General features: G+C 38.9%; 1 protein-coding gene and 2 long non-coding RNA genes across 5 annotated transcripts; 1 reads left to right on the forward strand and 2 right to left on the reverse strand.

Moving 5' to 3' along the window:
• Positions 1–8,322: 8,322 nt before the first annotated feature.
• LOC112280712 (uncharacterized) lies at positions 8,323–10,797 on the reverse strand. Its single transcript, XR_002969382.3, has 2 exons — positions 9,720–10,797; positions 8,323–9,459 (listed from the first exon to the last, which is right to left on the reverse strand). It is a non-coding gene; the product is annotated as an uncharacterized LOC112280712 (long non-coding RNA).
• Positions 10,798–12,227: 1,430 nt separating this feature from the next.
• Positions 12,228–19,784, forward strand: LOC112292364 (uncharacterized). Of its 3 annotated transcripts, none has more exons than XM_024540759.3 (8): positions 12,228–15,162; positions 15,380–15,970; positions 16,228–16,714; positions 16,988–17,326; positions 17,690–18,039; positions 18,229–18,410; positions 18,733–18,985; positions 19,233–19,784. In XM_024540759.3, the coding sequence occupies exons 1-8, from the start codon at positions 14,701–14,703 to the stop codon at positions 19,521–19,523; spliced, it is 2,955 nt and encodes a 984-aa protein (XP_024396527.1). In that variant the 5' UTR covers positions 12,228–14,700; the 3' UTR covers positions 19,524–19,784. The 3 variants fall into 3 exon arrangements, with proteins under 3 accessions (XP_024396527.1, XP_090112062.1, XP_090112063.1); XM_090255936.1 differs by having other exon boundaries at positions 19,251–19,784; XM_090255937.1 differs by having other exon boundaries at positions 18,769–18,985.
• Positions 17,655–18,934, reverse strand: LOC149989992 (uncharacterized). Its single transcript, XR_016506408.1, has 3 exons — positions 18,797–18,934; positions 18,286–18,478; positions 17,655–18,100 (listed from the first exon to the last, which is right to left on the reverse strand). It is a non-coding gene; the product is annotated as an uncharacterized LOC149989992 (long non-coding RNA).
• Positions 19,785–21,729: the final 1,945 nt, after the last annotated feature.

Below are 21,729 nucleotides of genomic sequence, written 5' to 3' on the forward strand. Positions count from 1 at the left end.
ATGTTCGTGAAATGGAATTAAATCGGGTTTCTGAGAAAAAAATGGTTGCAATATTTGGACTTGCCATGATACCGGAGATAAGGGACTACATTACATCGATTACGGATCGTTGTAGGAATTCATGGGAGGATTTTTCACATGCATTGAAAGACGAATATTTCTTGGAAGATGCTGATCGCGTTACTAAGAAGCTGTTTCTGGGATGGATTGAACAGCCCAATAAGAATTTGCAAGCAACAGAGCTACTAAGGGAATTTGAGAGGCAGTACTCTCAATTATCGAAGAAAGAAAAATTGACATTGGAGCCGAACAAAGTTGATCTATTTCTTCAAGCTGCTGATGGAGAATTGCAAGAGAAATTAGAACCCCTTCTTGAAGACAAAGAAGAAGATGAAGGATTGACAACGAAGTAGAAGAACGTTGAAGATGCGGTGGGGTTGCTTACAAAAAAAGAAAGGAGGAAGGATAGGAGTAATATTCCGAAAATAGTACAAGCACCCAAAGCTCCAGTACGTACAACACCACCGACAATGCCTACAGTTCAACCTTCGACATCCTTGTCAAAGAAAGCAGATATGGGTATGGAAGAAATTATACGAGGAATGCGAGATCTTCAAATCAAATTGGCAAGACTTCAAGAGAATACTTCTATAAACCATTCGAAGAATATTTCAAAATAAGAATATGTACAAAGATGCATTTGGTGTGATGATGCTTCACACACTAGAAAAGATTGCAATGAATTTAATAATATGATACGGCAGGGAATTATTTGCTGGAAAGATGGGAAGATAGCATTGAAAAATAGAGAGGATCTTCTTCAAACAAATTTTGGCAAGGGAGGAATGAAAGTATTGGTTCAAGATTACCTAAAAGAGCATGAAACAGCAGCACGAGAAAGTGCAAGTTATGGTGCTAGAGTAGATGATGAAATTGGTGGAAGTACGGAAACTAGTGAGTTTTGGGCTTCTGCCGTTTCTACAATGCAAGAAGGAAAATTACCTCGAGAAGCATTATTGAGAACTGCAGCTACAATACAAGTTAGAACAGGTTGGGAGGATCCTGTTGAGTCTCTTTCAGTTCATGCATATATTGCTAAGAGCCAACATGAAGCTTTGATGGAAGAAAAGAAACGAGGAAATTTTGATGATACTAGAGAAGGAAATTCTTTTAAGAGGCAAACTCAAGGAGACAAGGCTCGGGAGGCAGCTTCACAAGAATTGCCTGTAAAGGATACCTCATCATCATTGGGAGAAAAAACAACGGAGACAAAAGATAAGGGCAAATCAATTGCCTATAAGCTACTTTCTGACATTGAAGCGGCAACAAATTTGAAAGGGGTGTTGGAAGAACGTATATTAAATGCTAAGGTGGAATTCACATTGAAAGAAGTCTTGGAAATTGCAAAGAAGGAGTTTCATGATGTTATCATTGACAGCATTAAGCGAAAGAGGCAATTAATGAGCGAAATTAGAATGAGTCATACTATTGATGCAAGAATATGTAGAGATGAAGAAGAGGTTGATATTAGTTACAAGCAATCAACAAATGAAAAGAATAGGTATAATCAGCGAGTACGTTTCGAAGATTCTAGTGACAAGGAAATGGAAACTTTGAGCCATTATACTCGAAAGCATTGGGCAAGGGCAACTACTGAGGTATTGGTGAAGGTAGGAGATATAGAAGAACCAATAGTTGCTTTGGTGGACCATGGTTCTGAAATAAATCTCATGTCTAAAGATCTTTATAAGAAGCAAAAATGGCCAATTGATATGGAACATGGATGGGCAATACGAGCAGCTAATAACACACGAGGCGAATTATATGGAGCTTGTCCAGATGTCAAAATTCGGATTGGGGATGTTGCGACGGAGCAACATTTCTTCGTTCAAGATACAACGTCTTATCCGTTGATTTTAAGACAACCTTATATCACGGCAACAGTGATGGAAGCAAAGGTATTTGACAATGGTTCTACTTATGCAAGGGTACGGAGCGAAGATGGGAGGAAAGCTGTACAATTTCTAACAGTACCTCCTAACCATGAACGGAATCGAGATAGGTTGAGGGAGAAACCATTGCCAAAGATTGTTGAAGGATTTAAGGATTTTGGGGAGGTACCACTGTAAAGCGAGATTATGGAGGTACAAAAGAGGAGGTACTCTCGCGAGATGAAGGTGCCTTTGATGCGAGTTTTATTGGTATATTGGAGAATGGAAATATTATGTATAAGAAAGTTGATGATATTAAAAGAAAGGAAAGAAAAAGATTATATGATATTGAAGGACAGTTACGCAAGATAGGTACATTGCAAGATGATGAGAGGATTTTGGGTGTTTATGAAGAAAATGGGCTGGAAGATTCATTGGAATTGATTACATCTATTGGATTAGGAGATAATGATAAGATTGTTGAGATTCATTCGAGAGAGGTTTATATCATGCTTGAAACTTTTCAAGCACCAGAAGTCACAGTAGAGACGAGATATAAAACGGCAGATAAGAAGGTAAAGCCTGTTGCCGGACCATTACCAGAGGATTCTAAAGAACAAATGGGAGAAGCATCAAAAGAAGCAAGTTTAAGAGATCCAATGAGTATTGGACATCAGTTTACTGAAGAGACTTTTGAAGAATTGAAGATTGGTTCTGATGGTTCTTTATTGCCGGAGGAAATTACTTGCTTCAAAAAGATGTTGGCTAAACAAGGTAGATCGTTTGCCTTCGAATCTCATGAAATTGGGTGTGTGGATCCAAATATTATAACACCTATGGTTATCTTCACTGTACCGCATGTACCTTGGAATCTAAGACCAATTCCAGTACCGAGGGCACATTTACCTAAATTGGTGGAACTATTGAAAGAAAAGATAAAGATGAAAATATTAGAACCTTCATTTGCGCCGTATTCTAGTCGATGGTTTACGGTACCTAAGAAGAATGGGTCACTTCGGTTTATTCAAGATATGCAGCCGGTGAATGCTGAAACTGTCAGGAATGCAGGAATTGGACCTATTGTGGATGAATTTGCTGAGGCGTTTGCTGGAAGGGCGATCTATTCAATGGGTGATTTGTATTCAGGTTATGATCAATTTCAACTTGCCGAAGGAAGTAGAGATATGACAACGATGAGGACACCGCTTGGATTGGTTAGAATGTGCACTCTTCCTCAAGGCGCGACCAACTCAGTTGCGCATATGATGAATGGGATGAATAAGGTATTGAGAGATTTTATTCCGAAAAAGACTATGCCTTTTCTGGATGATGTTCCTGTAAAAGGGTGCAGAGAAGGAGACAAGGATGAAACTTTAGATACGAGGGGGTGTCGCAGATATATTGTTGATCATATACAAGATTGTGAAAAGATTTTAACTCGGCTTGGAGAAGTTCATCTTACATTATCGGGTATGAAGTCCGTATTTGGAGTGCGAGAGGTTGTAATTGTTGGACATTTATGCGGATCTTACGGAAGAAAACCAGATCCGACTAAAGTTGATGCAATTGGAAGGATGAAAGAGGATTGTGGTTCTTTAACAGAGGTTCGCAGGTTTTTGGGTGCATGTGTATTTTATCGAATCTGGATCCTTCATTTTGCTCACATAGCGGATCCATTATATGAACTGTTACGCAAGGGTTACCGATTTGAATGGAAAGAAAGGCATATTCAGGCAATGCAAAGATTGAAGAAATTATTGATGTCACCTCCAATATTGAAGAAGGTTGATTATAAGTGCAATAGACCAGTGATTCTTACTGTAGACGCTAGTCCAATTGCCGTTGGATGGGCGGTGGGTCAAGATGATTCGAATGGGAGTAGATTTGCAGTTCGATTTGGGGCTAAAGTTTTAAGTATTCGTCAGCGTGCATATTCGCAAGTCAAAAGAGAACTTTGGGGAGTCGTTTCGGCTATGAAAGTTGAAAAGGACTATTTGATTGAGGCAGTAGTAGTAATTGAAACAGATTGCTTGCCATTGCTTGGAATGATTATTAATTGTTCGACGCCAGATATTGCGATGTTGAGATGGATTGCTTATATTAAGTCACTAAATCCAGAATTTAAGCATATTACTGGGAAAGACAATTTAGTAGTAGACATGCTATCTCGAGCAAGATACGAGAGGGAAGACAAAATGGTTGAAGACATTGATGACGTCGGATTGAAATTCTATTCAATATCAAATCTCAACAGAGAAGACAAGCTATTTCTTGAAGAGTCTTATGAAGGAGAATTACTAGATATTGGTCTTTACTTGAATACCTTGACTTAGCAGAGGAATTGGTCTACAGAAAAAATTCAAACAAATAAGAAAAAAAGCATATGGATTTTTACTTCGAGATGGATTCTTATGGAAGAGACCGAAGAAAGGAATTGGGATGCCAAAACGAGTGATAGGCAAAAGGGAAGAAAAACTAAAATTATTAAAGGAGTTTCATGATAGTTTATGGGCAGGGTATAGAGGAATCTGGGCTACTTTTGCTAAACTCAAGGAACGATATTGGTGGAAAAATATGTATCGAGATGTGCTCTCATTTGTAGAGTCATGTGAAATCTGTCAATCATATTCTAATATCCGACATCGAGATGGTCTTCATCCTACATATCCTCTGGCTATTCATTTTAAATGGGTTGTTGATTTGGTTATTATGCCGGTTGGATTATGACAGATGAGATATTTGGTTTTAGCTCATGAAGATTTATCAAATCAAGTAGAAGGAAGAGCATTGAGGACAAAATCTACAGAGGAGATTTGTAGGTTTTTGCTTGAAGATGTCATTTGCCGCTACGGATGCGTGGAAAAAATCACTGCAGATCGTGGAGAATTAAATGCGCAAGAAGCTCGTAAGTTCTTTGAAAGATGTGGAGTTAAACTATCACTGACTACTGCTTATAATCTAGAAGGGAATGCAAAAAGCGAACGCGGTCACCCACCGATTGTGAAAGCATTGGTTAAAGCTTGTAATGGGAAAGTTAAAGAGTGGCCACGGCTTTTGTCATTTGCATTATGGGCTGATCGAACAACACATAGTTCGGTGACAGGATATATGCCAGTAGAACTTATGACAGGTCAAAAACCAATTATGTCGATTGAAGAAAAGGTACTTACTTGGAGTATGCTACCATGGGAAGATGGATTGACAAGAGAAGAACTTCTGGCTATTAGGATTCGACAATTGGAGCAAAGAACGGAAGATGTCCAGATAGCATTGGAAAGGTTAAAAAGAGCAAGGTTACAAAACAAGGCGCGATTCGATAAGCAACATCGATTGAGACCAAAAGCAATCGAGGAAGGTGACTGGGTACTTGTTTATGACAATAGTCTAGATAATCAACATAGTACTTTGCGGAAATTTTCAAAACGTTGGTTTGGACCATATGTTGTAACAACTGTTCATGATAATGCGACTTACTCATTACGGGAGTTAGATGGTACAAAATTGAAAATACCAATTGCAGGGAAGCGAGTAAAAATATTTAAACGAAGACATGCAGAGATGAATATGGAAGACCTTAATAAAGGTACAGAGATTCCGCAGCAAGAAGATGAAAGTGATATGGATAATGAAGGTAACGAAGTCAAACTGGACAAAGACGTAGGGGATATATTCTGAATCAAACAGCAATTGGGTAAATTGGTGCATACCGGAGGATGCACAGGTTCAGAGGGGGTGGATGTCGTGTTGTAACACGAGTATACAGTGAAAATAAAAAGAAAGGGGAATTTTATTAATATTCAGTTACCTCGAATATTGGGAGCATCGACCAACTCCAGTACAAATACTGAGTGGTCAGGTTCAGTCACTCCGTTACAGTCAGCCGAGGCATACTGAAATGCCTCGTTCGATTCCAATAACGGGAGTCAGCAGGAAGAGAAGGACCAATTCACACGACGGATTCGAGGAGCCAATATGATCCAATTCCGATAATCCAATTCGGGTCCTCTTATCCAATATGAGACCTGAATTGGCCGTTCAACCTAATGCAGTCTAATTACAAGGAATCCAGGTCTTACTACGGGTCTTAGCCAATCTGACGCGAAGACCAATTTGACCCAATTACGGGAACATCCAGGTTACTACGGGCATCTTTCCCAATATAGGACCTGAATTGGTCGGGCGACTCAATGTGGTCCCGATTACGGGGTTCGATTCTGTTTGAGGCTATCCTGTTCTCTATGCCGTTTCAGGAATTGTTATTTTCGGTAAATGGATTTCTTAAAGATAAAAACGGAGGAGAAAGCTTGAGGTGGGAGCCAATTCCGGATCTAAGACGGAAGATTGAAGAAATTCAGAGGATAAGGTTAGGGGGGAATCGGGGGGGGAAGCTAGTTTTCAAGCTTTTGCAAGGTTACCAGTTCGGGTTTCATTGGAGGTTTTTGGAAGATCAAGGGAATTAGAGAGAGGAGCTTCATGCTTCGAGTCGAGGGAAGGAAAGACATAGAATTTGGATTTTTCTTCTTCGTAGAGATTTGGGAAGACTGAGGCAATCGCTGCTGAAGTCAGTGTTGTAATGGCGAATCGGGATTTTTAAATGAAGTGGATTTGAATACTCTTGACTGTTTTGTAAAATCTAGTTACGTCTGTGATTGAAGGATTAAAGGGGTGCCTATAGGATTGAGTATGCGGAGTGAATGAAATTTATTGGGTTAATCTAACAGGACAGTTAGTGGATACAAGATCGTAAGTACAAAGGGGTATTGAAGATTAACAGTTTGGGTTGTTCAGGGTTCTCTGTAACGTCTAGAGACCTATCGGCTGGGGCAAAAAAAAAAGACTTCGACAAGTAGTCGAAGAGCATCCGTATAGATTTACGGTACATTGTTGCAGCCGTTTATATTCCAGCAGTCAAAAACTGATAGACTGCTTGACTATCGGCGAATCTCCATACTACCTTCTACAGCCAGACGCCCAGCGCGTTCTCGAGCAGGAAAGCACGTAATACGACAACGTCTTAACTTATAAGGCAAGTTTTCTATGTGTGGGCTACATATTTAGCTTATCCTTCAAGCTATCAATATGTACAGTACATGGCCAATGTATTGGCTAAGTTTCTAACCTTAAAATTTAATTAAAGACACATGTAAAGTCAAAATAGCATCTATGAAGCTTCTATAGAAGATATTATGGAATTGACCTACTTTTACTTATTATTATCTAAATCATATAAGTAATTATTGGTTTATATATGTATGTATGTGATAGGTTGTTACTACGATTGTAATTAAGCCTTTTGAATTGGTATTTGTGTGGTGTTACTTGGATTCAAAGAGAAGGTCAATGGTCCTTGTTTTTTTCTTTCTCTTTGTTGTTCATGTGGTTGGTGGCTACAATAGTTTGCAATAATTAAAAAAAGAAGTTTGCATTGAATCCTTTTATACTCAAGGTCATTAAAATCTAATAAAAATGTGAATATCTAGATTTATTATTTTTTATATTGCTTTGTTTATTGTGAATAATAGACGTCATAAGACATATGCTTAATTCGTTAGAATCTTAGAAGATTGTGTATCATTGGAAGGAAGGATTGCAACGTGATGTCAAGATTCTTAGAAAGATTTTAGGTTTAAAAGGCTTTCAATTAGAATTTGAAGGAATTAAAATTTTGGATGAAAATTTATTTGGTGAGGTTTTAATCAAAGATGAAATTAAATCATGGATGAAGTATATAGATGAAATATTATTTGAGGATGAATAGATATTCAAGGATGAATTTTTATTGATGAATGAATATTAATTTAAAATAAAAATAAAATAAAATAATATTAACAATGATTTTTAATTACATGGAATTTTTTAGTGACTTATCATTGTAAGTGTGAATTTTGCTTGACTACTTGGGTGATTTAATGAGGTTAAAGAGAGAATTAATCTGGATTAAACAAGAACTATAAATTCTAAAATTTATATAATTAATTCACTTGTTGAGAATTAAAATAAATTTCCAACTAGTGGAAGCTTATTTTATCTCACATATAAGTAGAAAGGTTGAGATTGATCTCTCTACGGCTTTCCATAGGTTCTCACTTCTAAAAATAACCCTCATTTTCATTTTCCAAACATGATAGTTAGTAAGCCCCTAGATCTTGTTGGACTCACCCACCGTCAGATCAAGGCGGTCTTCCATATTCTATGATGACTGCTAGCCTAGCCTCTCGAGATAATCTGCGGCCAGCTGTGATCACAATGCGAGAAGAATTAGCTGTCAGTACTCTCAACAATACTACGCTGTTGATCTCTGAAGTGTGATCGTTTACTCTTGTGAGATTCTCATATAAAGCTCGCAGAACCTGGCCTCCCGTCAGGACTCAAGATTCGCTCTGACACCATGTAAACAATAAGCTTTATTTCGAGAAGATACAAGTTCTCGCTTATACGCAATTGCGATTCAATGTACTGCCTCGTAGTGGCTCTAATGGTTTTTCAGTGCAGTTAGACTTTCGTTTACTGAAGTTTGTCCTCGCTATATAGACGAACTCTGTCCATTCATACCTCCTGATGAATATAACACAGAGAGAAGAAAGGTGCTTTGTTCATTTCCAACAGGATCATCAGGATAAGAAATTGACTAATCGGTATCTCTTAACCTTGCGGGAGGACTAGTTTTCTTGGAAATCAATTAGGCAAACTCTCACGGCGACTTCATCTACAGAGGCAGAATACTTTGCGTATTCTATAGCATGCAAGGAGGCTCTCAGGTTACGGGCATTACTTCAGTAGTTGTGCTATACTTTGCTTGATGTTTGTAGCTGTGCGATATGAGGCTTATCCAGCGATGGCGAAGAGCATATCCTTGGTAAGCAGGAGCTACCACCTAGCGCGAGTGCGACTGCAATCACTGGGCAGTAGGGTTAGGGTAGCGAGACTGCGTAGCTTGCACATCACACGTGAAATCGACACTTCTCTGGATCCTGTGAAACTGATCTGCTCGCAAGGTTTGGCTAAAGTTATCCATAGGCTTCCTTATCCGATAACTTATCGAGCTTGATCAGGAGCTTGTGCATCATAAGCTTCAAGTCAGCATGTTCTTGGGTGTATGCGTGTGGATTTTTGGAGTTGGATTGTTAGCATGAGTATCAGTCTTGAATCTTGATGTTTATGTACTTCAAGAGGGCCTAATGAAAGGATTCCGGCCAGAGAACTCTGTGCGAGTGAAGTTTCTAGATGAATCCAGGCGCTGTATTGAATCCTGTCGCGGAGACAAGGGCCTGGAATCTTCACATCTTTTGTTCACACAAGCAGAACATTTGTTCCAGCGTCCAAATCTTTGAGCAGTTGTCAGTAATTATCAACCTTCGCTGTTATTCTCTTTCTTCTTCTCCTTCTTGGAGTCGAGACATGACAAACACCTTGTATCATATAATACCCCAGGAAGCTGGAATTATATGATCATTTGGAGTTCGGGGAAGTAGCCTGTCTCCAGCCAGGAGACAAATCGGTTTCTCTGAGCTGTTATTGCCGAACTATCCTGACAGAGATGACGAATCATTAGTAGCATCAGCATAGCAAGGGTCCTAGACCACTCACAGTCCCACACTGCTGATAAATTCAAGTCAACTGATGTGCTCAAGACTGTGAGGTGGGACACTCCGGGGTCGCTGACGTCGGTTAAAGATTGGATCGACCATTGCATTCCTTGGATTGTCTCTATCCTATAACAAGAGAAGCATTGAAGTGACGTCCAACTGTGATCTAATAGGAGTACAGTTATCTGACAGAGAAACTCACTTCGTTCGATTGTGTGAAGTAACCAAACTGAGCAGCAATCGTCTTTAGCTATCATTGAGAGCTCAGTACATAACCGTCCCAGGCTTCTTTTGGCGGGATTTTAAACCGAATTAAGAGTTGCAACAGACCAATTGCCAGCATCCACAACTCCTTACCTGCATGGCTCGAAATCGGTTGAAATACGTTAGGGTTGGCCACTATAGTTCTGTTCGGGCATCCGCAAGGGACCCATAACCAACCTTAATGAGTAGTTGCTATCGCTACGACTAGCAGCAAATTCTTACACATCTTCCTCAGCACTCGAACCCAGACAACGCCACTGTAATCTGATCATCAGCTCTTCAACGACACGCGCCTCGCAACCAGAGAGCATCAAAGTAGCCTCTGCAGAGATGTCCTGAAACCCTATTCTGCTGCCAATATCATGTGCCTCACATACAAGCAAAATTCAATGTGGACGCGGACAAGGACAACCCTGCCGGTCAGAGACTCCTCATCGGTAACACGTTAGAGAAGCTGACAATCACAATGCGCAACGGCTACTTATCCCACCAAGTTGCCAACGTCCCTCAAGTAGTAACAGTCGAATTTCGAGCCATCTGCACGCATCTCGTTCTCGCCAGCGCCGAAACCCACCTCGCCATCGACATGGCTCTGCTGCACTCACGTTGTATAAGCGTCGATCAAACGAAGCTTTGGGCCCATGCTCATCATCTGGAGCAGCCAGAAAGTTCCGATCGGGGACATCAATCTCTCTAATAACATCCAATTTACTAAGAACGTGGATCTGAATTGAGTTTTTAACAAATTGAATGTTGTAAGAGAGAGAGATTGTGTCGGTTTCATCAACATCAAGATAAAGATTCTACAATCAAACTGAAGTATAGCATCAGAATTAGAAACGTGTTTTACAAATGGTTGACAAGAAAATGAGCAAGCATGGTAGATGGGCTAAGAAAAAGCTCGTAGACGTAGGTATAGATTTTTAGTACAAAATTAGCTATTTCATATGTAATTAGTTGTTTTCTATTTTAACATCCAATTTTGAATAGAGACGCTGTTTGCGTGAATATATCTTTTTAAATATTTGGACTCAAATCGACATAAGCTGTTACCTTAACTTTTACAACGACAATCAAATCTCTTGTTAACAGTTTATGTTATTGTTCTTGTTGTTGTTACATACATACTAGTAAATTCTTTCAGGCCCTTGCTTTGCAAAACATTACTAGATATATAATGATGTTAAATAAGTGAAGTAACAAACTCCACCACAACTACATGATTAGAATTTATAGCTTATATATATATATATATATATATAGATATATAGATTCAACAATTCATTTTAAATTATGTTGATAATTACATATATGATTTTAAATTAGATTTCATAGATTTCTAGAAAATAATGATTTTTTTTGTAATTTTTCTATTTCTGTATTATTAATAGGGGAATTTTCAAACAGAGGAACATATCTGAAAGTGTTTACAAATAGGAGAACAATTTCATTTTTTGCTTGCTTTAACTGTTGGTAAGCAATGTGACACACCACTTTTTTTGACTTCAATTGCTCATTGCTCTACAACTATCTTTGAAAAATTATATCTGCAAAAGCAACATTTTGAAGAGTTGCTAATTTCAAACTTGAAATATTTACAATTGCAATAAACTTTCCAAAAATGATGTGCAATTTTGTTTTTTGCAATGAAATACTATAAAGAAAAGGTTTTCTTTAATGACTATAATTCTGCCATAATGGTTCTAAACCCTAAATCTTAAACCTGAAACCTGGTTTGCCATAAAGCAAAAGAAAACCTATTTCCCTAAATTATTACTTTTTCATCTTATTATGTATTTGTTATTATAGTCAATATAGAATAGCATAAATAAATATATATAAAAAAATGAGTAAGATTTGCATCAGTTTTTATTCTCCTAAAAATTGTTACTTACATAAATAAATAATTTGGCTGTTCATAATTTTTTTTGCTTAAGAATAATATTCTACAAAGGATTTATTTAATTAATGTTACTAATGAACTTAACCAAAAGTTCAAAAGTACAATGTAACAATGAATTTTATTTCTTTATTTATTTATTTTAAAATTATTCTGACTTAGTAGAGTACAAAGTTCGACGCTAACAGATTTCTGAATTATTTTATTTTATTTTATTATTATATATTTTTGTCACATGAGGCTTCAAAGGGCGGAAGTCATCAGTGTTGGTCCCTCGTAACAAAAGGGTGGGACAGGGAGCAAGAATTTCGAAGATCTGGGGGGGGGGGGGGGGGGGGGGGCAGCGGTCATGGGATCACGACCCCGTCGGAGCGCGGGAAAGGGGGTACCACGGAATCAGGAGGGGCTGGTCTGCCACGACCTCGATGGGGGTCTGGGGACCAGCTGGATTCGGACCCAGATCGCAGGGGCGCCCAACGCCATCTCCGGTGCTACAAAATCCCCCCCCCCCTCCCCCGATCGAGAATTTTCAACCCAACCGAGAATTGCATGGCGGCCTATATGCACCAAATCACGCCGCGCCTTGGGTCCCAGCTGCCTTCCAATCGATCCCTTCATCCATCAATCGAGTTTGCTGCCCCAATCGCGCTCATCAGCGTTTCTTTCCTGCAAGTTATGTAGCAATTGATTTGCCTCTGAGGCAGCCAGCGAGCGAGTTCGAGAGAGAGCGCGAGTTCGAGTGAGAGAAAACGAACACGAGCCATTTGCCATCCCTCACGTACCTCGCACGATCGCTCCCTTTGCACAGTGGGGCTGGGGTCGGTCGTCGTTGCACTGTTTCTAGTGGACTTTGCTGGTCGTGTGTCATGTGACAGGCGGCTGCGCCACATGCAGAAGAGTAATTCTATTATTTCTGTGGAATTCCAGTAAAGCTTACAGTGGACCAGCTGCAGAGTCAGGTAGGCAGGTAGACAGACAGACAGATAAGGAGATACAGGAAAAAAAAAATGAAGGGTGAGAGTGTGTGTGTCTGGGGGTGTATTTGGGGTGTGGGCCCTGAGTTAGAGCTCGGTTGCACGTGAGTTATTATGAATTGATTCGGTCAACTGGACAGAATTTTATGCAGCGTTCCTGCAAATTTGGTCGCAGCAATTGCCGTCGATGACAAGGAGAAGAAGCCGAAATATTGATGGAAGTGGGTTTTTGGTTCAAATCCGCTTTTTCTGTTTGTTGCTTCCTTCCCGCCGGCGATTTGTGTTGAATTGCCTCGACCCGCGGGTGTGACATGTTCTGTGTTATGTATTTCCGTTTTGAGGCCCAATTGTTGATGGCGGGTACAAATTTTTAGCCGCAAGAGTCGACACTTGGCTACTTAAAGTGGTCGGGACGAGAAAAAAAAATGTAGTTTGGGTCTGACAGCCTCCCGAAGTTTGTCTTCCAGATAGGTTTCACTTTTCGCGCTTGTCGGAAATACCAAGGTGTATTCCAGTCTTCCAAATTCGTAGTAGCAACACCATCGCTGCTTAGTTTCTCAAGTGTTCCCCTTCTTCTAGAGCTTCTCCAAGCCAAAAGAAAAACAAAAAAAATAAATAAATAATAATAATTCTCCATTGCCCGAGTACTTGTGAACACTAAAAAAAATGATCGTCAAGGTTTTTGTGCATTAGTTCCCTTGGTACTTTTTTTCTGCGTGACCGCTGACATCAAACTGCTGGAGCACCAAATCACCTCATGGCAGAAACGACTCTACTTGTCAAGCTTTACGTACGAGCTTTTTGAAGATTCAAATGCGCAGATCGCCAATGTTGATGCTTCAAGTTTGATACTCAGTCTGTAAGAGAGTAGCAATCAGGTAGCAGCACACCTATGCATCTTTAAGCAATAAAAAAATGTTGCTTGTGTCAACAACAGCACTGACTTAGCTGAGTCACTGGTTGTCGCTTAGCTTAGCGCAGTGATCGAAGCTTCGCTTTGCTGGGCTTCATTAGAAAGGGCGTTCGAGTGCTTGTGCGCTTTGGAGTTCTTCTCTTCGGTCCTCTCACCTAAATAGTAGTCAAGTCCTGGGCAAGATAGTGTGCGTGTAGGGCGCTTGACCCTGCGGAGACGTGGAATAAGATTTGTAGGAGGTCTGTCCAATTTAAGCTCCTGTCCTCCTCGAGAACTTTTCTGTTTTTAGTATTGCAAGTGAGGTTGCTCAAAGCTTTTGTGTCCATCTGGACACGTTCCATGAATTTCCGCAGCCTCCCTTTCCCTCTTTTGAAGTGGCCTGCCAAACTCACTTCTCTCCCAAGCTCTCCTTTCTCATGCAAGTATTAAGTTACCGAATGCCGTAATCGGCAGTGAACTTCCAGAAGAGAGTCGTTACCTTAGTGGCGTCATCTTTCTGCCATTCATACTGCGAAAAATCTCAACAGATTGAATGCGAGATCTCATCGTGTCGTTTTGTTGCTTCATTCAGAAATTCCTTCGTCGAAACCCCACAGTCTGCTTCGTATGAGAAGCTCCAAATTTAGACGATTCTCTTCACCAACAGACCCATACCACCCAGGGCCTTCAAGAAAATATTTTGAGTCAAGTTTGCACTCGTTGCTCGACATTATGTGGCCAGTTCTTATTAAAATAGACGTCTCTAGTTTTTGAAGGGGACTGGGTCAAGCTACAGGTTTTTACACATTATAGGTGAACATTTATCCATCCTTGGTTACGGTTACATGTCAAAGTCTGCAGCGCCTGAGTTTCCAAGAATTCTCTTCCTTCTCAGTGCGCCTTTTGCCCCTGTGAGCACCTAGAGCGTGGTTGCACGAACTGTTACTACTGTTTCAACGTCCAGCCAACCTGGTCAGCGTCCTTTTTTATTTGGGGGGTGGGGGCGAGGGGGATGCCTCAGTGTAGACACCAGCAAGCGTCGCTTCCTTGCTGAGGCTAATGCGAGACGAAGAGAGGCAGAGACCTCACATGGAGTCAAAATCATATTATTAATAACGACAGTTGCTTCCATTTTTGTGAGTCATCTTGTCTGATGTTTCTCAAGGTTTGTCGGAGTTCGGCGGCGGATGAAGATGCTCACAGAGGGAGTGACAAGAGAACCATGCTAAGCTTACGGAATCCTTTCCAAATCCAAACTCGGAAGGATCCAAAGGCTCTGAATGGCGGCCCTCCATTGCACAATAAGTCCTCATCACGTGCCAAGGTCACTAACAATTCTTCGAAAAGGGGTACATCACACAGTGGAAGGATTGGTGCACGGAAAGAATTTCTTAAGGTGACCACTCAGGGGCTTGGAACCCAAGAATCTTACAGTAATTTAGAGAACCTTCCTTCGCTCGAAGTTTCCTACAAGAGTTTCAAGCAGATGTATCCTAGGTTTTCTGAAACTGTTGCGGTGGATCGGCTCCGGGAGCGCGAATATGGACATTTGGCTGAGAGGGAGCATGCGTGCTTTGATTACAGTGGATTTGGCCTTTTCTCGCATTGGCAGCAGGTGGGTCACCTTGTAATTGATCGATTCTGCCCACCCACAGTTGAAGTTGTTTACTGTTTGAAGGTAGACTCGCAGAGATTGTGTAAACCAGTTTTTGAAGTGAGCCCGTTTAATCTTGGGTGATTATAATCGTAATATTTTCTACATCGAGTGACATTAACGGATCTTGTTCCCAAACATCATTTCAAAGACCGAGCATAATCTTGTTTGTGTTCAGGTGTTTCAAAGAGAGAGTTCTTTATTTAACCTGGCTTACATCTCTGCCAGTCTTCCAACTCACGCACTTTACGGGACAGCACAAGGCACAGTGGAAGCTTACATGAAAAAAAGAATCATGAATTATATGAATTTGAGTGATTCGGATTACAGCATGGTTTTCACAGCAAGCCGGGTAACGGCATACAAGTTGCTGGCCGAGTCCTACCCCTTTCACGTGAATAACAGATTGTTGACAGTCTATGATTACGAGAGTGACGCTGTTAGTTCCATGGTTGAGACAGCTAAGGAAAATCGGGCTAAGACCTTGAACGCATCATTCAAGTGGCCAAACCTAAAAGTAGCTGCTGCTGATTTGAAATATAAGCTACAGGACAAGAAAAAGAAGAAGGATCAAACTGCTAAGGGACTTTTTGTTTTTCCCGTTCAGTCTAGGGTCACAGGGGCAAAGTATTCGTACCAATGGATGTCTCATGCACAAGCTAACAAGTGGCATGTTTTATTGGATGCCTCTGCGTTAGCTCCCAAGGATATGGATTCGCTTGCCCTTTCTTTATTTCGCCCCGAATTTGTAGTCACGTCATTTTATAAGGTATGTTTTAAACGACTTGTGTTCATCGTCTAAGAGAGGCAACAGAAAGAATCTTAGTCGATTTCCTCACGGCTCGTTTGACGTCTTCTACTCTTCTATTTCATTACTCTTCTCATAAGATTTTCTAACTTTAGACACAGTTGACATCTTCCTCATGTTATGACACGAAGGGGTTTAGCGGGTTTGTGGTGCTCACAGTGTCATGTTGTTCTCAGTTCAATTTTGATCTTTTGAACAATCGTCTTAATTTGTTTCAGGTTTTTGGGGCTGATCCAACAGGCTTTGGATGTTTATTCATACATAATTCTATTATTCAAGGTCTACATAATTCAGATAGTGCACGGAGTGTGGGAATGGTTCGAATACTTCCGTCAGCAATGTCGAATGTACAACTGGCGGGAGGTGAGGAACAACTAGAAGATCCGGAGCGGTTGCCTGACATTCATGAGATGGATGCGGAGGAGTATTTGGATGCAGCTGATTATGTAGAACCTGTGAGTGCTTTTTCTGGTCCAATGAGCCAATTTTATGTAGACAGCGTAAGAGAGGCCATTTTTGACAGGATCACAGCTTCTGGTAGAGAAATGAACATTGCAGGATTTGATGATGCTTCTGGGCGAACTTCTCATCCCTCCGAGAATGAAGATGAGTGGGATGATCGGTTGCATGGAGAAAGCTACCGTGGAACAGGGAGTGCGAGAAATGACGAGGATTTTGGCCATCGAGATGTTTTTTGTGGAAGAGGTATAGTCCACTTGATCGACCTTCTGAATTCTGTGTGCAGTTACATTATGCCTTGATGAGGCGCCTCATTCCTCAAGAATCATGCTTAAAAAGAAAACAATATCTGACACTACAATGCTTCGAGTTCATATGTAATGTTGATTCTGCATGGACTCAAGTAACTAGCTAACCCGCGTTCTGTAATTGAGTTCTTATTGTCATAGTGCATGTTGCAATATTGAGTTAGAAAAAGCAGAATCTTGAAAAGATATGATTATTGAGTTGGAAACGCAGAATCTGGAAGCCGTGAGATAGAGGAGGAACCCTCGGAGCCCATCTTCCCACTGACTCGAAGATGGCACAAATCTGAAGGACATGTTGCAGCTCCTATTAAAGGACGTGATGCAAACTCCTCACAGGAAACGGAAGAGTTCTCTTTTGATGTCGCTAGAGATTCAAATACAGAAACTATGTATGATGGTGACAGGGTTTTGAGGATACATGATGATGCTCTGCCCTCCGAGGAAGATAATAGTCGCTTCCTGAGTAAGATCCAGGAGGAAGAATCTGATGAATATGACGTCTCTCCTCCACACCCAGAAGTTTCACTAGGAGCCCTTGATAACCAGACTGGTAAGAGCCTCCTCTAACCCGCTCATGACACTTCTCATAAAATTCGGTTTTGGTAATCCACCTAGTGAGCTAAAATTAATTGCACAGCTTTGGTGCAGCTAATACGAAACACAGACTGTTTGTTAGACTCATGCAATACCTATTATATCCGAGATTATGCGTCCCGATGGTGGCACCGGACTTTAGATTTGGTTGAAAGTGATCGTTAATTAAAACCATGTCCAATCCTCCCAACACTTGGATTTGTCAGTTTGATTGTTACCAGCTTTAAGCTTTTAGGCGATGCATGTGACGAGATGTCTGGCTCCCTGCTGCTCTGACCAATTACTGATCGCAATTATTGATTGTAAATAAATTTTGCAGGTGGAAATGGGTCACATACAACTGGCAGTCCTGTTTTCCATAGTCCGTCTGAGTCTACCAATGAGTTTGATAACAGAGCCGACCCAGGCTTACAGGAGTCTGATCATAAACCGGAAACAAACATGAATGAGAAAAAAATTGGAGCAATGTCAGAAACTGACAAACTAGAGACGAGCATAATGTTCAGGGATAACCATGATTACGCATTAAGAGAGGGAAGAGATGTAGATAGTTTCTACGGAGAAGAGAGAATGCCAGCTGCCGATCTAGAAGAGTCCAATGGATCAAGCCATTTTCTAGGTTCTAGTGGTGCAAATGGGCGGCGCTTGGAATCGTGGAGCCCTGGCGAGGTGAGTCTTTCTGAAGCAACGATCGTTGAGATGTGACAACGCATTTGAGCTGTCATTTGAGCTGTTGAGATGAAAAAAATAAGTTCAAATCAATTCGCTTGATATCAATATTGTATATTGCACATTATCAATTTCACGGGATTATACGATAGATCTTTTGATTTTAAAATTTGCCGAAAGAACTTGCAGGGTAGTAGCCTGTGGGAAGCTCAATATGCAATGTCAGAGGATGGATCCCCCACGTACCTCGATGATGACCTTAGAATCATGGAGTCGAGCAACGCTGACATGCTTGACGAAGGACCTATGGTGTGCAGCGGTTTAGACCATGCCGATTCACAGGGCCTTAACAGAACCAATCTTAGACTAAGGTGGGGACATCTAAAACTTGGTCAGAAGATGTTCGCAGCTTCCTTTAGAACCTGAAGGTTTCTTTTATCTGCATTCTCCGTTTTGTTAAGAATTTCACTCTTGTACTTTAGTTTATTTACAACTTTTTTGTCATGCATGGGAATTAGAGCTTGTATGCTGCTGTCTCTTTGCACTCTGCCTCTGAAGATGTTTGCAGAAATCGGGGTGCAGTTTTGACGCTTGCAAGTTTATTTTTATATTTATTATATTTTTCGCAACAAGCTCACTCCGCTTGTTTGGTTTAGAGTTTATCATCAATGTTAGTTTTGGTTGGTGAAACAGATTCTTAATAAATTGGCTAATCAACGCCCTTCTTAGACTACGACACCCGACGCAGGAGACGAACCTGGTGCACATTTACGGACCGCAAGTGCGCTTCGACCGAGGTCAAGCGTTGGCATTCAATCTATTGGACTTGAATGGCATAGCCATCAGAGCAGAGCTTGTGCAGAGATTGGCTGATAAAAACAACATCTCGTTGGGTCTCGGCACACTTTGCAACATTGTCTATCCCGAAGGCTCGACAGATCATGCTGTACGCCACTTTATCCCCTTCTTATAATCCTCAAAATAACATCCAAGTAATGTCACATTTTTATGATAACATTCCTGAAAAATGTATTAATTTTGTTTGCAATCGGTCCTTTTAAACGCAAAAGAAACTAACGCAAATAACTTCACTCAATATTCACACAAGGACTTTGGTAACTCAGACAGTCAACGTATCTGTGTTGATTCACGGACAGTGTGAACTTACAAAAAGGCATAATACGCAGACACAGTTTGTTGGCCTGATTCAGGGTTCACGGTTGAAAAAACGTGCTGAGGGTGGAGGCAACGAGGCAGGAGGTAAAGTGGACCCTACTCCTCCTCCTCCTCCTCATGCTTCAAACGCCACCAAGCACGACCGCCCTTTGGAGATTCCAGTTGTGACTGCAGCTCTAGGCTTTGTGTCCACATTTGAGGATGTTTATAGGTTATGGGCTTTTGTGGCCAAATTTTTGGATGCCGGTTTTGTTAAGCGAGAGGAGTGGCAACAGCATTCACTTAACCAAGAGATTCAAGCTCTTTAGGAGCTTTATATTGAATGCTCAGAAGCAGCAGAAGCAGATGAATTACTATTAATTTCTTTGTGACAGTTGTCTTGATTATGAGTCATCTCTTTGAAAGGTGCTTTCTTTGAGTGTCTTCACATGGTGATCCTAGTTTATAGATTGAAGTGGGTGTCATGGTATTCCATACATGATGTTTCAGGCTAAGTTGAATCTTCACCCTCAGTGTAACCACCATTGCAATTAAGCTTGAATGGCAAGTTTGTGACTCATGGTTTTAAATCAGGTGTGTTAGGCCTCTTGAAGTTGCCTCTGTCATTTTGTGTGTGATTTTCTATTAGTTAATCTCGTACTTCGCTCATGTGAAACTATTCGCAATGTTCGCCTGATTCTCCTTCATGAAAAACCTTTTAATATCCTCACTTGTTTATTTATTTATTTGGTTTTCTGAGTGAGTTTTTTGTTTGCAAAAATAACTCGTTGTCAAGATATTGTTTTCTATGAAATTGCAAATTTGTACGTAAATATCAATTGATTGTTTATCGATGGGTATTGATAATTAACATATTTTAAAAAATAAAACAAATAAAACCGTATGGCCCTTATAATTGATGTCTTTGTTTTTTGTTCTAAAAGAGAAAAGAAAAGTTTATCAATATAAATATTTTAAAACATTAAAATATTAATGAGAAGATATAAGATGAATTCTAATATTTAAAATTTGTTGTAATTAATCATAGTATAAATTATATTTAACATCCAAATATTCAAATATAATGTTGTAATATTTTATAATTAAATAGATTTGATTCTTTATTTTAAATTAATTAATTTTGAAATTACACAACTAAAGATTGTCATATTTGTATATTGAATACTTAGTTTCAACATGTTCTAAACTCGTTGAATACTTAATCGTTCATAGATTTTATTAATATTATCAAATTATAAAATTGATTTTATAAATTATCATTTTTTTTAAAGATATTATAGATAATTTTTTTTTAATATCAATTATTGCAAAATAATTTATTAATTATCTAATTTTATTAATTATCAAAACACCAAATAAAATAAGATAGTTGGAATTGGTTCACAAAGTTTTGATCAATTATTAAGGATGATGAGTTTTCAAAAAATTAATTCTTAAGGAGACAATAATATATTTATTTATTAAAATAAATATAACTATTAAAAAATATTTTTTTTACAAGCATGCAGACATTACATATAAAACTTTTGATCACATTTTAGGATCTACAAGAATCAATTTTTAGAAAGATTAAAAAAAGATCTTCAAAACTTGTAAATAAATAATTTATATACACAAATTTTTTTAATATATATAATAGAAACACTATACTAATTTAAATTTTTATAATTTATTTTACTTATAAAAAAATTATGATTTTACTTCAATTATATTTTTATTTTTTAATTTATTCAAAATTATCATAAAACGTGAAAATAAAATATTTTTAATATTATATTATATTATTTACATATATACATAATAAAAATTATATTAAAAATATTTTTTATAAGTTGAAAGAAAAATAAATAAATTAATTAATTAATAATGTTAAATTTTAACTATTGATATACAAATGTATCAAAGACATAAATTTTAAAGAACTAAAAGATCAATAAATTCTTGTTTCACTCAAAAGACTAAAAAATCACTCAAAGATGGTATAATATTAAACTAGAATAATTATTGCAAAAAACAAGAAGATTAGAAAGTCTTAAAACAAGACTAAGGACTAAAAAGGTGTTGACAAGAATGAAGTAGGCTTTACTCTTGCCTCCATGTGAATTATCTAACTAGAAGCTACATGGCAGTGTTGTCAAATGGCATGATTTGCAATTTGGGAATACACTAAGTACCTAACTGTAGAGAGTTTAGCTTTGGCTTATATATGATGTCTTATCTCCCAAAAATCCTTTTATATTATACAAAAGCTAAAATTATAATAAAATCCTTTAGAACATTTTCTCTTCGCAAAAGATGTTTTTACCATGAACTTTGGAAATTTATATTTTTTGATACAATTGTTCAATTTTTTTCAAATTTCTATTTAACAAAGATTCTATCCTTAAGCTTTATCACAAAAAAATGAACCGTAAATCTATTACCAATCTTTTGGTATCTTTGAAATCGTAACATGTGCTTTAAACCCTAATTTATAAGCACCCAAAAACTATTTTCCTTATATCTCAAAAATCC

Source organism: Physcomitrium patens, chromosome 1, assembly GCF_059467195.1.
Source record: "Physcomitrium patens ecotype Gransden chromosome 1, ASM5946719v1, whole genome shotgun sequence".
NCBI classification, from domain to species: Eukaryota; Viridiplantae; Streptophyta; class Bryopsida; order Funariales; family Funariaceae; genus Physcomitrium; species Physcomitrium patens.

Bases quoted from the DNA above. Each gene is read 5' to 3' on its own strand.
- LOC112292364 (XM_024540759.3), top strand. From the start codon at position 14,701: ATGTTTCTCAAGGTTTGTCGGAGTTCGGCGGCGGATGAAGATGCTCAC. The intron at 15,163-15,379 runs GTGGGTCACCTT...GTTTGTGTTCAG, and splicing joins TTTTCTCGCATTGGCAGCAG to GTGTTTCAAAGAGAGAGTTC. The intron at 16,715-16,987 runs GTATAGTCCACT...TTGGAAACGCAG, and splicing joins AGATGTTTTTTGTGGAAGAG to AATCTGGAAGCCGTGAGATA.